This window comes from Brachypodium distachyon, chromosome 5, assembly GCF_000005505.3.
Source record: "Brachypodium distachyon strain Bd21 chromosome 5, Brachypodium_distachyon_v3.0, whole genome shotgun sequence".
In the NCBI taxonomy this organism is placed as follows: domain Eukaryota; kingdom Viridiplantae; phylum Streptophyta; class Magnoliopsida; order Poales; family Poaceae; genus Brachypodium; species Brachypodium distachyon.
Window position 1 is genome coordinate 13,422,920 of NC_016135.3, and position 13,880 is coordinate 13,436,799.

A 13,880-nucleotide genomic window follows, 5' to 3' on the forward strand; every position below is an offset into this window, starting at 1 on the left:
CACCACGAAAAAAAAAACATTGCTAACACTTTTGCAGCATGGTGCAGCACTACATCCATACGAAGTTTCAAATGAAATCAAGATGTAGGTACAGACTATTATTAGCTCAGCATCGAAATATGCACCTACAGATCAATTATCTGCAGTATAAAAAGAATTCAGTATACACACAGCACACAGTGAACACCATGCAAGTTGGAATATCTTTTAAACAGAAATTTGTTAACACTCCAGACAGAGAGAAGATATTTTATCAGCAGCAACCGCTTTAAGTAGATAGGTGACTGATGGGAATAGACATGCCGCCCCATTAATGCGGACAGTTTAATTCCCCACTAGTTAGATCGGTGGAAGCAATTGCGCACGCAAAGGAAGATGCCAAAGTATATTCTGACAATTATTTGTCACCAGAAATCCATGTTATTAATCTGATAATTATGAGAATGGCAGTCACTCAACTTGTTATGGCAGTGTAATGTGTTTCTCAGTAATCAAATTTGTTTCGTTTGTCGTTGCAGTCGAATTAATCTAAATTTCTGATAACCATGAGATATGTGTATAAAAGGAGTTCTAGAGTGTAGCTACAAGTTACCTTGACTTGCTACAAAGAAGTTAGTTAGCATGAGAGTGAGCAAGCATAAACATAAAGCAGCAGTTGCATGAAACTGTGCTTGCTATCATCTGAAGGATCCACTGTACATTTGCTTACATATATCTCTAGTGTGCTTATGAAAAGGGACATCCCTGCGTGAAAGATTAGATTAGGGTAAAATGTAACTAATTAAAAATACAGGAAGGACAAAACCGTTCATCATTCTAAGATTGACAGTGCGGGAAACAAGAATTAGGAAAAAAAACATATTCAGCTGACTAGACAAGCAATCCACAAATTCTGTCCACGTGGAAGGATGCATGTGTTACAAGTCACCAGCAATTCCAGTAACTTCACTGAGTAAACTCGTTTCTTATGACTGTATTGAGTGAGATGTCTCTGGTTTAAACATAGCAATTAACTGTCACCATATCACTCGTCCGGAATACTTTTTTGTTTCTCACTAAAAAACTGAGACAAGTACCTGGAGCATTTCCCATTTAACAGTTATGCGCCCCCAAAAAACTAAGATATTTATATTCTTGATCGAAGAGGCAAAAATATCATTTCCAGTTCATTGAACCAAGACATACTTGTGACCCAAAATAAGGAAAATTGTTTCTCACTGAAGTATTGTAGAAAACATATCTTGAATTATTGCTAAATGACATGATTCTACACTGCCCTGCCGACAACATGCAACTTGTGTAATCTATGAATTGGGAGTAGTATCCCCACAACACCAATAACTGACCTCCGACTAAAAACATAAAAATATAATAGCTTGCTTGCACCTTTGCTTGAAGTGGAGATCTTCGTGGCCCAGTTTGATGATGATTTTTCCATGGGCAAGTACAAGAAGCATTTGTATCCTAACCAGGAAGCATGTGCATACGTTTGCATAATGCGATAAATTACCAATATAATGGTCCAGGGATCAACTAATACTGAATGTTAGCACGAATATCTTCAGACACTGAGTGCTGGAACACACTTGGAGATAACTCTGCTACACGATTATACAGAAGTAGGCATCTTAAATGGAATCAGAACCGCAGAAGCATGTCAGGGACTTCCGTTTTAAATCTCACTGTTATTAGCTTTGTTCATCAGAATAAACAGACTTGACAAATTGTGCCCGTAAGAAAATATGAGTTTAATCCTTCAACCATTTAGAAGTAAGCTTCACAGCCTTCAATAATGACAACAGGGTATACACAAAAGCCACCACAGAAAAATTCATTGTCCAAGATTAATACTTTCAAGCAGATCTTTAGCATGAATTGTCACATAATGCTGTGGACCATAGCATATACTTGCAAGATATTTGCAAAAGTTGATGCAGCAAATAGCTAAGCTGAGAACACAACCCTTCTGTTCTTCGATGGAAATCGGTAACCCATCTGCATAAGAAAGGTTGGCAGAATCTTCTTCAGAAAGATGGAGAGACTGAAATATTGTTGTCCCAAGCCAACTGAAGTCTATAGGGTTCTTTATCTTTTCCAGAATGAGTGAGCTTTGAGCTAGAAATGGCCAGCACTGCAATGATAATGATAACATGCGCCTGCCAAAATCATCACAAGTTGATCTGAATTGGTGGTGCTGGATGGAATCATATTGTGCTGAACTTACTGAACATGAAGCAAAGCTGAACTTGGCTTCAGATACATTCTTCCCTGCCCCTCCCTGTATACATTGAACAAGATCTAACATGGACTGTCCAGTACTTAACAAAAAATGCGACAGTGGGGTCATAAAACAGCATTCAGATAAGAAGAGATGGTGTGTAGCTCCTGCAAGAACAAATGAATAAGCTGCTGCAGCTTTGGTCATTTCGAAAGAAACATTACTGTTTTCTCCGTTAAAACCATCAGTGTTTGATTTTAGGGCGCGGAAACGGTAAGCAGAGGCAAGGGCCATGTAAGCTCTAAGACTTATATGGTGAAGAGGATGTAGCATATGTCTTCTCCGTGAAAGTTCCACTTTCTGCAACTCACCCATCCAGTTTTTGGAAAGCATGCTTTCAATTATATCACAGCAAGCTTTAGGGTCATCACCTAATGAGTATTGAGAGATTGCCTGTTGTAAGATATCATCCAAATTCTCGATTGCTGGAGACATAACAGCATCCTCCAGTGAATTCAATTTCCTAAAGTCACACTGATCAGGTAGCATGTCAGCCTTGCAGAAAATTTAAGAGCTTATTTCTCTTCGCAAAGGAAAATTTACAAGTTTAAGAGTAAAAGTGTTAACAACTCCAACATATCCAAGTAGCTAACTAGGGTTGCTAGATTCATGTATAACTGACTCGAAATAAACCACTCATATTACTTACTACTAGTACCTTACTGGTGAATATACATTTTTTTTGTAAGTTATGTTGGGGTGAAAGGTATCTAAGAGAAGTTCAAAGACGTAAATTGACTAGAATGTATAACACCAAGAGTTGAAACAGTAACAACACAGTATACAAACCACACCACTTAAATTCAAAATATTCCAAACTATGAATGGACACAAAAAAGTATATGGTGAAGTAGATAATAATGTTTTCACCAAAAATAGTAGCTAATCATTGAAACTTGCCTAGAAGTTTTTGGAACATTGTAGGGTACTAGCAAGTGCCTAATGTCAAAGATACCAAAATACCTAGCTCCATAGGGTGCATATGCACCCTATATTTATAAATATCGTCTCTACTACAAAAGGTCATACGATCTTTGAAAAAAAATCTTGCGTGGAAATCATTCAATAACAATTATCCTGTATCATTGCCAAATTTGATGCAAAAATATGATCTTCTGCATTCTACACTAAAAAAAGAAAAGAAATTATCAAAGTTTCGGTAACCAATACTTACTACTAGTACCTTACTGGTGAATAAACATAGTACTAAATCACTACATGAGGCACATGGTAATTTGCAGAAAAATGATAACATTTTCTACGGAGTTGCCTCTTACATTCAGAATAAGATCCACATATGGTTCAGGTGATGCAGTACAGCGCTTGCAAAAACAAATGAATTTGTACTTTGACCAAAGATCTGAATGCCTTGCTTCCTGAAAAGGGAAGTTGGGACTTGTGAGTTATGAGTGTGACAAGTGACAACAGCAGCGAAATAGAAGTAACTACTACATTATTTCATGTGCAACCAGTTAGGAAGTCCAGAAATTCCTTCTTTTCTTCAAAGATAACTACCTCTTTCTGAATACATGACATTCTAGCATTAACTTTTGTGTTCGTAAATTTCACTCTACCATTTTTGTGATAGTTTTACACCAATTTTTTTCCCTTGCATACCCTCCCTTTGGCTATTTCCAATGCCATTTATTAGTAGGCGTGGTGCAGTCTTTTCCATATGCAACTTGATTGAAACATAAACTCATAAAGCGTCATGCATTTGAGAACGTAGTTTAATATCGTAAAATAGGTAAACCTACAATGCGGAACACCCTGACAACATTAGTTGTTCACAATACCTTGACCAAGACAATAAGTGTGCATCAACTAAGACCAAAGATATACCTGCACCGATGAATCTAAACAGAAACATATAATCTACATGGATTGCCTTATAATCTGAAAATCCATCCTAAAGTAGGTGCGCATTTAGATATATCTTTTGCATAAGGTGGAACTAACCAGTGATCAGAACATCTATCAATAAAAACAGTCTGTACAGTTGTCAGCAGTAGTTTCATTTGAAAGAAAGGTGGCCCTTTTTGTTCTAAAAGAAATAGTCATACTAAGTCAATAAAGAGTTCTATTAATTACAGTTGCCTAAAATTAAGGGCAAAATTGATGATGTAAACACTAGTACTAAGTGGACCAGTGATAAAGTGGCACATGTTATATTTCATGAAACAATTAAACACTTGTCTGATTCCTCAAAACTGTATTGTAAAACTCATGCAAAGTAGGAGAAAATGAGTACCCTGGTCTGGAGAAGATCAATGTATGCTATGCAAACTTCATCACCCTTATTGATTGGCCTCGTGCAACGGACAACAACTCTTGGACCATATTTCCCAACTGCTAAAGAGTAAAGAGAGTCAGGATAAAAGTTCAATATTTTGCCTCTCAAGTGCAGCATGATTACATTAATGAACATGAAAGAAATACCATGAGTAAAACCATCTTCAAACTGCCAAGCACGCCACTGCAACCAATACAAAGCCCAATAACTTACTATACATTGAGAAATATGTGGCATGCAATGTAATCAATTATCTTCTCTTAAACCAATACAAAACCATCTTAGAATAGTGACAGAAAAAGTTTAGAAGATATCCCGTCCTTCCTGAAATATAAGTTTTTAAGTTTTGACAAGTTTATAGAAAAAATATATCAACATCTACAATACCACATTAATATCAATAGATACATCATAAAATATGTCTCCATAGTGTATTTAGTTGGTATCGTACATGTTGATATCTTGTTGTAGTATAAACTTGGTCAAACTTAAGAAAACTTAACTTATATCACTTATATTTTGGGAAGGAGGGAGTATTAAATAAAAATATGATTTGATTTCCTTTACCGCGTCTGATGCAATTCCTTTGCTTGCAGGGACTGCACGGTATGGTGGTTTGTCTGAAACAGAATCTTCCTTCCATGGAGCCAATATAAAATTATAAGAAGCATTTGGAAAGCAACTATGATTGAACCATGAGAAATTAGGCCCATAAACTGCGATGCCCAAGTCTCGTCCTTCACAAATCTGCACCTCAACACTGTTGATCATCACTGCCCATAATGCCACCATCTCTACTGTCAGACCATTCAAGAAAACAACAGCATTTTGCGTCCTCATTTTTCTGGCCGACGACATCAGCATGCTTCCCTCTAGTATCCTCTCAGAAACCTCACCACCTTCCTCCAGGACTTCCCGAATACCACTTACTGAAAGCCCACCAATTCTACTGGACTGGTTTATTGAATCTGAAGAAACAAGACCATGCATCTCAAGCAAATAAAGAAGGCGTAAAGCAGCACGGAAATCACTTGTTCCTTCAGTGGTGCAGGAAGTAGAGGCTTTTTCAAGGTGGTTTGCAAAGAAACAACATTCGCCAGAAGACATATGCACTTGACAATCCGAGCTTAAGCAGTCTGAGCAGCAGTATCGAACAGAGCAGCACACCATGCAAGACACGACACATGTACGTTGTGATGGCAAGTCCCTGAAACAGGAGGAGCAGTGGGAGTGGAGGAATTCATCATGCAGGGCCATGGCATAAGGCGCGATAGCTCGAGTCAGGTTCTCCGATATGTCTAGAGATTCACCTGCTCTCATCTCCATTGCCATGAGTCCTATTGCAAAGTTCTGTTTTGCATAGAACAAAATCAGGAGTTCAGGACTTGACTAGATTATCCAATGCTCAGCAAAATTGGACTAAGAAATGGTTTGGCACCCATCATTTGGGCATAGAATTGTAGAATTCATTTTGAATTCCAAAAAACAACTTATTTGGTTGGCACGGAATTAACCACAGGAATTCAATCTCAAATTCCATGGAATCACACTATAACTAGCCTCAATTCCTCTCTAAAAGCCATCATTTCTCTAGAATTGTCTCTCACTCTTCAATTCCATGTGGTAGACAAACATGATTTTTCAACCCGGAATTCAAATTCAACCAAATGAAATTCTATCAAAAATTGGATTTCATTTCATTTTGATCAAATGAAATGAATTCTCGGTTGCCAAACGAGCTGTAAGATTTCCCCACAACATAATAATCCATCAGCTCTCCGTCCATTTATATTAGTACATAGTATATGGCAGACCTCGCTATTCTGTGTACATGATCGGTTGCTCTTACTGTCTTACAACTACACCAAAAAATTATACCGATTTTCTTCGTCCAGTGCCTCTGCCCAACCAGTTAATTTTGGGGCAACAAAAAAGAAGAGTAGAAACACTCGAGATCCCTATGAATTAGAAAGAGGAAACTCTACCGGCTGGCGGAATCCAAGGCTACTTTATGCCCCCAGTCACCAAACCCTCGCTACAAAAAGGAAGTGCTTGAGAAGGTGAGCTTTACTCAACTTGACACCGAGATGAAAGCCGAATAACAAAGCCGCAGGCCTTCGCTGAGTTAGGAAAGCGTGGTGAGTGGTGAGTTGACAACCGCGGAAGAGATGAGAATGGGGGAGGCGGCGGCGGCGTGATGCCCCGGCCCCGGGCACGGAGAAGACGACAGTGTTTTCTTTTTTTTAGGGGATGTGTTGTTTCTGTTTGTGGGCCTGATGATGTGGGCCGTTCTAAACTGGGCCTCGTGTATCTCCTGACGAGAAGCGGTTCAGATCGACGCGTTGAGATTTCTAGGTGGTGGCAGTTTGCATCTCGAGTTTTTTTTTTTGAAGGGGAGTTTTTCTTTTAAGTACAGTAATCAACTCTGCTCTGAGAAAAGAATGATCACTTTCTGATTTTGTTTTACTTTATTTTAGCAAGAACTGTCTTCATTAGATTCTTTCAAAAGAAGGAACTTCTCTAGGGTCAAGTTGTTTAAATTGCCCCTCAAAAAACGAAAATGAAACGTCAGGCTTTCCCCCCAAGAAACTTCAAGTTTGAAAAGTCTAAAGTAGCCCATATTGAAAACTTTAGGTTTTCAAGAATGATGGGAGTATTTATTATTCTACTCATCTTCAGTCGGAGCAGACGGCAGAGGAAAGAACAAGGAGGGCGCAGTTCATGACTAGAGAACAGCTTTAAAAACATGACTGGAAAACAATTTTCCAAAGTTTTCGAATTGGTGCCACTAAACTGAACTTACGTTTCTGCTCAAACATGTTTACTGCCAGAAATGGCACACAACATTCTCAGCCTACAGAGAACAACAGCGTAACCCAAGAAATAGGGTAAAATTCTAGCAAGTGAAATCAACCGTCGCTTGTTAATGTAAGGGCAAGGACAACACATGACAGGGTGAAAATAATTGTAGCTGCAGCGAAGGCCAGGATGGCCCTTTGAGAGAAAGCCTGCTTTTCATGGCCCGCTAGCTCAACCTCTTTCAGCAGATCACGGACCTCGTCTATGTCCGAGTCTTTTGCAGCATGGATTAGCCTGCTCTGAACCTCTTCAAGTTTGGCAAGCCTTCGAGCTCGGCTGGCATCTCTTGCAGACCAGATGAACCGCGTCATCCTCCACAAGAGAATTCCTACATAGATTGCCACGATGCAGTCCACGGTGTAATGATGACGTTCGCGTATCTCCCTCTGTGCACTGTGTAGGACAAGAAGCCATATTGCAACAGAGATCCATCCCCCATAAGCTTCCTATGCATGTGAAACAAATTGAAAAGGGGTTAAGATGCTACCAATTACAAGTGAGATTGGTTAAAAGTTAAAACAATATCTGGGCAAATGGAGTACAGATAGCTGATTGAACAAGGTGGCTCCAGACAAAGGTAATTCAGTTTCAATACATAGCTGATTGAACAAGGTGGCTCCAGATAAAGGTAATTCAGTTTCAATACGACGGAGCATATCGGAACTTTGATGCTGTGACAAAAAAAAGTAAAATATATAACATACCGTCCATGCCATGGCAGTAAGAACAGCGACAAGCATGTGCCCACTATACATAAGATCGTTGCAACCTCCACTGGCTTTTTTCAATAGATGGTACCATGAAGGCCCCTCTCCAGGGGTTGGCCTCAAAATGTCTACTAGGAAGCTCATCTGACCCCAGTCAGGACTATACTCGCCAGGGTAAGCTTGGACGTCAGCTGTATTTTTAAAGGGCGACTTAGTTTCTCCAATCCCACAAAAATCAATACATCATTAGGTGATAAGCCAAAAATACTAACCATAGGCCACATCATTATCTATGACCCTACGAATAGCATCTGAATCAGAAGCATATGGAACAAAATATTTTTGTGCCCAAGGATGAGGATGCCCAGGTATTTGATAACGAGCTGCGGCGCACCAAGGTCTCGCAGATGGAAGGATTGTACCAATAAAAGTTACCGTCCGAAGCAACCGACCAATTGCCATAGTGAACATATATCTTGTGGCTATACCAAGACCAGGAGCTTTAATGCAGTCAAACAGCACTGAGAAACCCAACATCATGAATAACATCAAAAAATGGTGAAGGGTGATAATATGAGCTCTCAATAGATCAACAACACTTTCAGGAAGCTTCTCATTCAAAGCTAGAAGCAGCCATTGACCAGTGTCAGGAAGTGGAGCAGCAGATCTGTTAAAACAATAAAACAGAGTTCAGTTCACAAGTACGTGTGAGATTTCAGATTCATGCATGTGTTTATCCCAGTAAGGAACTGGTGCGCCCAAAAAAACAACTTTAGAAAAGTTCAAGTTAGGATGCAAAGTCAGCCCATCTTAAAATATAGTATTTGCAATTGTCCTCTTGAGTCTTGACAGTGAAAAATCAAACTATGAAAGAACAATGGTCTTTTTAGTTGAGTTCACAAAATATCACAAAAGGAAGTTGCAGTTAGCTGAAAACTACGACCGAATAAAACTGGTGCAATCTCAGCCTGCCATCTAATGAGACTTGACATGACCTTCTTGCTGATCTATATTAGGATACAATAGAAGCTTAAGGGGAGGATTTATCTCAGTTATCTAAATCAACTGAGGGAGGAAATATCATCACTGGGTCAGAAACCTAATTCTCCAAGCATGGAGTGATGCTTATGCTTTCCTTACCCACCTGACTTCTAGATGCCCCTTTGTTCTAAAAGATCATTGATGCCTTGCTGAAACTGAACTCAATGAAAATTTGATTAGCCTGTTCTAGAAGCCAAACTTGACAGCAGGGAGAGGCAAACCTAAGATGCTTTTGCCATACAAGGATCAGCAAAATAAATCTACAGTAACAGGAAGCCGAAGTAACAATTACAAATACTCGGTACCCTCTATCTCCATGAGACCATGACCACTACTTATGCTTTAATCAACATATCAATCTCTACTGAAGGCCTGATTTTGAGCATTGGTCATGACAAATACACAACGGTTTCTTCATTTCTTTTCTCTGACGTACTAAAGATATTTGTTCAAGATCCCCCGAAGTGCAGTTCTCTCTAAATGTTTCACAAGCCTCTCCAAGATAACACTTCTATGCCATGGCAAGCCCAAATCTCACCCATCAAACTTAGCCATTATCCATAATAGACAATTAAACCCCTCATGCTGTACGCTGCAACAGGCAGATCTCTCCAAGACCACAGCTACCGACTATAACAACTCACTCGTTTCACAGTTCAACAAGCAATCCTCCAAAATCACACCATCCTAACACGATCGATCATTTCACTTGAAACAGCAGAAATGCAAACCTTTGAGCATTATACACCAAAATAAACACCAGAAATAGCATCACGGAAGCTGAAATATCTCCCAGATCCATGGCAATTCGCGCCCAAACAGCCGAAACGATGAAATCTATGTCCAGGCTGAAGCTCCCTCCCCAGTTTCCAGGAAGATACTGACCTGTGCCACTGGAGCCCCATCACGGCGGAGACGAAGCGGACGGAGATGGCCTCGAAGAGGAAGGCGCCGAGCATGAAGGCGATGGAGCCGAGGAATGGAAGCGCGGCCCGGAGCTCGGCGTCCCAGTGGCGGTAGAACGGTGCACGCGCGGCGGCGGCGAGCGCCAGCGCCGCCCAGAGCAACGGCTGCAGCCGCTCGTGCCATGTCGGCGAGAGGTACCGCAGGTAGTCAGTCCCCACGTACGCCACCGCCGCAAAGCTCAGACCGGCAAACCCGAGGAGCCGTCGGGTGACTGCGCGCGTCGGCTTCGGCCTCGGCGCCTTCGCCTTCGCCTTCGCCATGGCCTCGAGAGCTTAGGGTTGTTCACTTGGTCATGGACTGGTGTCAGCGAGAGGACTCGGGGAGTCGAGATCGGGACACTTGACTTGGTTGCGGACCTGCAGTTGGCGACTTGGCGTCCTTAACTGTCCGATGTGAGAACAACGGTCCAGATGAGATATTGCGGCCACCAGGACCGGGAGAAGAGAACCACAACAATGAGAGCAACTCGAGCAGTTACCACGCCCAAGTGATCGGAATCAACCGAATTTGAGAATTCGGTACCGGTTTTTTTCTGACAAAATCGATACTGAATATCAAAACCGAACAAAAGAAAAATTTGAAGCTTTGTGCGAAATTCATATAAATAGGGGGTTGTTTCGTCGCGAATCACATCGCACATCATCGGAGTTCGACATTCGTCCACATACTTAAGTTCTACTACATCTACTAGTTTAACATTTACCAAAAGTTAACAAAATTAGAGGAGCAAACACCCAAAAACAAAATGCTCCTTCGCGCCGCGTTGGAGAGGTCGTAGGCCGCCGCGCGCATCCTCTCCTCCGTGGCTAGCCGGCGCGCATCTTCTTCAGCGATGGAGAGCTTGGACGCCTTCTTCGCATTCGCGATGTCCTCGGGATCGAACCCCGCCTCCCCCTCCCCGACTATCTCCACCGACGAATCGGAGGAGGAGGAAGAGAAGGACGGAGCCAATCCCTCGCCGGCGTGGGGTGGACACCGCTCGAGCTCCCCTCCCTGGCGGCGTTGTAGCGGCGGTCGAGCTCGGTCGTGCAGGTGCTGAGGCCGGCCCACCTACCCACTTGCGGGCTCCCCGCTTGTGGCCTGCCTCAGGCTGGCGGCGCCGGGCTTCTTCCTCAGCGATGGTGAGTTGGCCGCCGCTAGGATTTCCGCGACCGTAGGACCAACGGCCAGATGCGCGGCGAGCGGTGGAGGAGATCAGGGGCCGCATTTTCAAGTGGAGGCTCGCCGGAAATGGAGTGGGTGGCGGCGGTGGAGGAGGGGGGTGGATTGCGGCGGAGGGGAGTTCCGAGTTCGAAACGAAAAGCCCCCTCCGAACGCTACATATAGTGCGCAGAATTGAAACGATTCAGTGATCCAAATTAGGTTTTCGATTCTTGGGCCATTTTTGGTACCTGGTCTGGCCCATTTTTCGGCCCAAATCCAAAAACCGAGTTCGAATTGTTTGGGTTCGGTAACTGCTAAAGTTGCTCTGAGGATGGTGCCCTCCTCGACAAGCATTCGATTGAAGGGTCGAAGTTGAGGTAATTCCATGTGAATTTGTCCAAATACTCAAATAAAATTTAGAATTTCTATTTTCAGATCTACCATTCATAATTTTTTATTTTCAAATTTGAGTACTGTAGTAGATTTTTTTTTACGGAAAATTTAAGTAGTAGATATGTCATGAAAAAATTCTAGGTGGGATTTGAACTCGAAAATATTTGAACTGACTCCAAATTTGGTGAGTGAATGAATTTGTTGAACTTAATTGTTAATCGCTTCTTATTTGAAAGTTGTTAATATATAGGAAAGAAAAGAGAGAAGAAAAGTAACTCATCACTAAAAGTCGGAATTTTAGCCCAGAGTCGACCAAGAGTTAGCTAAAAATCAATCTCGTCACTACTGTACTTGCATTAAATTTAATAACCAACAAATCCGGTGCTAACAAGTTGTGTAAGACCTCTTTGATTCAAGGGTCCTTGATTCAAAGGATTGAAAGTACGGGAATAGAAAAATGTAGAATTGCAATGTTATGTCCACTCGATTCTTTTGGGATTTTGTTTGCATCAAAGGAAAAAAATAAAGGATTTCTTTCAAGAGGTTGAAGCGGATGAAAAAAAATCCTATGAAATGTAATCTCTCTGTCCCGTATTAAGTGAACTCAAATTTACCCAATATAAATGTATCTATATCTAAAATTGTCTAGATACATGTAATATTTCGGCACTTAATATGGGACGGAAGGAGTAGTATAAATGAATCCTTGGGAAAAAAAATCATATAAGGATTGTGTTGTTGTTCTCGACAACAATTAGATTAAAGGGTGCCAATGATCGATGGCACAAGTGCGGGTATAAAAGTAGAGCGTGTACGCCGGCCTTATAGCGAAGGTCGTCGTACACTCGGACAAGTTGACACGTCGATATTTTTTGAATAGGTTCGGTCGACCCTGCGGTGCGACTTAATCCTATGTTAGGAAAGGCCTCAAGGGGGTTGTTAGCCAAAGTTTTGGGCCGAGCAGATCTTCCCAAGACACCTTTTGGCGAGAGGTTCGTCGGGGCCGCCTCGTACTTGGACCGAACACGTCTTTCCAAGTATCGAGGTTAGGATACCCTCGGAACTCTAACCCAACCCCTTCTCCCTCGAGTCCAGGCCGAACGCGTCTTCCCGGATCTCGAAACTAGAGCTCTTTGCAAGAGGCTCTAGCCCTCTCCCCTTGAGTTTATTCAAGTTGAGAGTGAATGATACATGCCACCATGGGGGGTATTTATAGCCTAGGGGTCCATGACAAAAGACCATGGCTACCCTTGGGGGAGAGAGAAAAGTGGGGGCAAAGTGGTAAAAGTAGCTCTTTTGGTACATAGCTTTTGTGTGCACCATGAGGGAAAAGAGGGGCTTGGTCCATGGTCCACCATGGGCTAAGGGCCCCCTCCTCACACCTTTCTTGCCCACCACTCTAGCTTAGTTGACCCTTTGACCATGGCATGAGAGGCTTCGAATCGTTGATTGGTCTTCCTTTGCCACGTAGGATTGACCGTGCCACGTAGGCGTTTTGACTTGTGCTTGCGATATGTTGACTTGGTCGTCGCAACGTAGGATTTACAGCCCGGCCCATATAAGGGTTTTATTTTACTACAACAGTAGCCCCCTTGAGCTGGAGGCATTGAGAATGCCTTCGGGTCAACCTCTGAGACGAGACTCTTAGGTCATGTCCTTGATGAATTCCCTGGCTGGCTCCCTTATGAGAAGCAGAGGTACTTGGTGGTTTTTCTGCAAAAAATGGGAGTCTTGGAGGCGTTGCGGGGAGATTCCATGCCCATGACGATGTTCTCTGTGAGAAATCGAGTTTCGGGGGGTATTTTTAGCAAAACCGGGACCCCAGGGGCCTCTCTGCGAGAAATCCAGTGTCCCGGAGGACTTTTTTGCAAAAATCAGGGGCCATGTGGGCCTCCCCGAAATTTTCAGGGTCTTTGGCAATTTCCCCATGATTTTGGGCTTTTTTGCAATCTTCCCGAGCCTCGTCGTCCGCATGGGCCAGCTGGGCTGCCTTGGGCGGGCCTCGCGCGCGAGCTGGGCCGCCCTCGGGCAAGCCACCCCTCTTTTTTTTCCGGCCGGCTTCTTGGGCTGCAGCTAGGCTTTGGCTTCGGCCCAGCTGGGCCCGGTAGCGCTTCGGGAGTAAGTGGCAAATCCGGCAGCCATGAATGAAGGGGAACCCTAGATCGGACGGCCCCGGTTCATCTTCCTCCTCCATACGGGA

The 13,880-nt window shown here is 42.6% G+C and overlaps 2 protein-coding genes across 18 annotated transcripts; both read right to left on the reverse strand.

The window, feature by feature from the left end:
* Nucleotides 1–1,655: 1,655 nt before the first annotated feature.
* On the reverse strand, nt 1,656–6,781 carry LOC100823220 (protein SET DOMAIN GROUP 41). Of its 17 annotated transcripts, none has more exons than XM_024456235.1 (8): nt 6,648–6,781; nt 5,139–5,921; nt 4,718–4,754; nt 4,530–4,630; nt 3,556–3,654; nt 2,650–2,752; nt 2,225–2,278; nt 1,989–2,131 (listed from the first exon to the last, which is right to left on the reverse strand). In XM_024456235.1, exons 2-7 carry the CDS (start codon nt 5,901–5,903, stop codon nt 2,253–2,255), a joined length of 1,131 nt encoding a protein of 376 aa, XP_024312003.1. In that variant the 5' UTR covers nt 5,904–5,921; nt 6,648–6,781; the 3' UTR covers nt 1,989–2,131; nt 2,225–2,252. The 17 variants fall into 17 exon arrangements, with proteins under 17 accessions (XP_024311996.1, XP_024311993.1, XP_024311991.1 ...); XM_024456232.1 differs by having other exon boundaries at nt 2,590–2,752; XM_024456236.1 differs by having other exon boundaries at nt 2,014–2,156.
* Nucleotides 6,782–7,293: 512 nt separating this feature from the next.
* Nucleotides 7,294–10,468, reverse strand: LOC100823531. The gene is made up of 4 exons (XM_003579691.3): nt 10,064–10,468; nt 8,410–8,804; nt 8,135–8,328; nt 7,294–7,876 (listed from the first exon to the last, which is right to left on the reverse strand). Exons 1-4 carry the CDS (start codon nt 10,402–10,404, stop codon nt 7,481–7,483), a joined length of 1,326 nt encoding a protein of 441 aa, XP_003579739.1. The 5' UTR covers nt 10,405–10,468; the 3' UTR covers nt 7,294–7,480.
* Between the last annotated feature and the right edge of the window lie 3,412 nt (nt 10,469–13,880).

Coding starts and splice junctions, on each gene's coding strand:
- LOC100823220 (XM_024456221.1), bottom strand. CDS start 5,903: ATGGCAATGGAGATGAGAGCAGGTGAATCTCTAGACATATCGGAGAAC. Junction 4,631..4,717: donor TGAAGATGGTTTTACTCATG/GTATTTCTTTCA, acceptor TTTACTCTTTAG/CAGTTGGGAAATATGGTCCA. Junction 2,753..3,555: donor ATGTGGATCTTATTCTGAAT/GTAAGAGGCAAC, acceptor CTACCTGATCAG/TGTGACTTTAGGAAATTGAA.
- LOC100823531 (XM_003579691.3), bottom strand. CDS start 10,404: ATGGCGAAGGCGAAGGCGAAGGCGCCGAGGCCGAAGCCGACGCGCGCA. Junction 8,329..8,409: donor AGATAATGATGTGGCCTATG/GTTAGTATTTTT, acceptor TTAAAAATACAG/CTGACGTCCAAGCTTACCCT. Junction 7,877..8,134: donor TTACTGCCATGGCATGGACG/GTATGTTATATA, acceptor TCACATGCATAG/GAAGCTTATGGGGGATGGAT.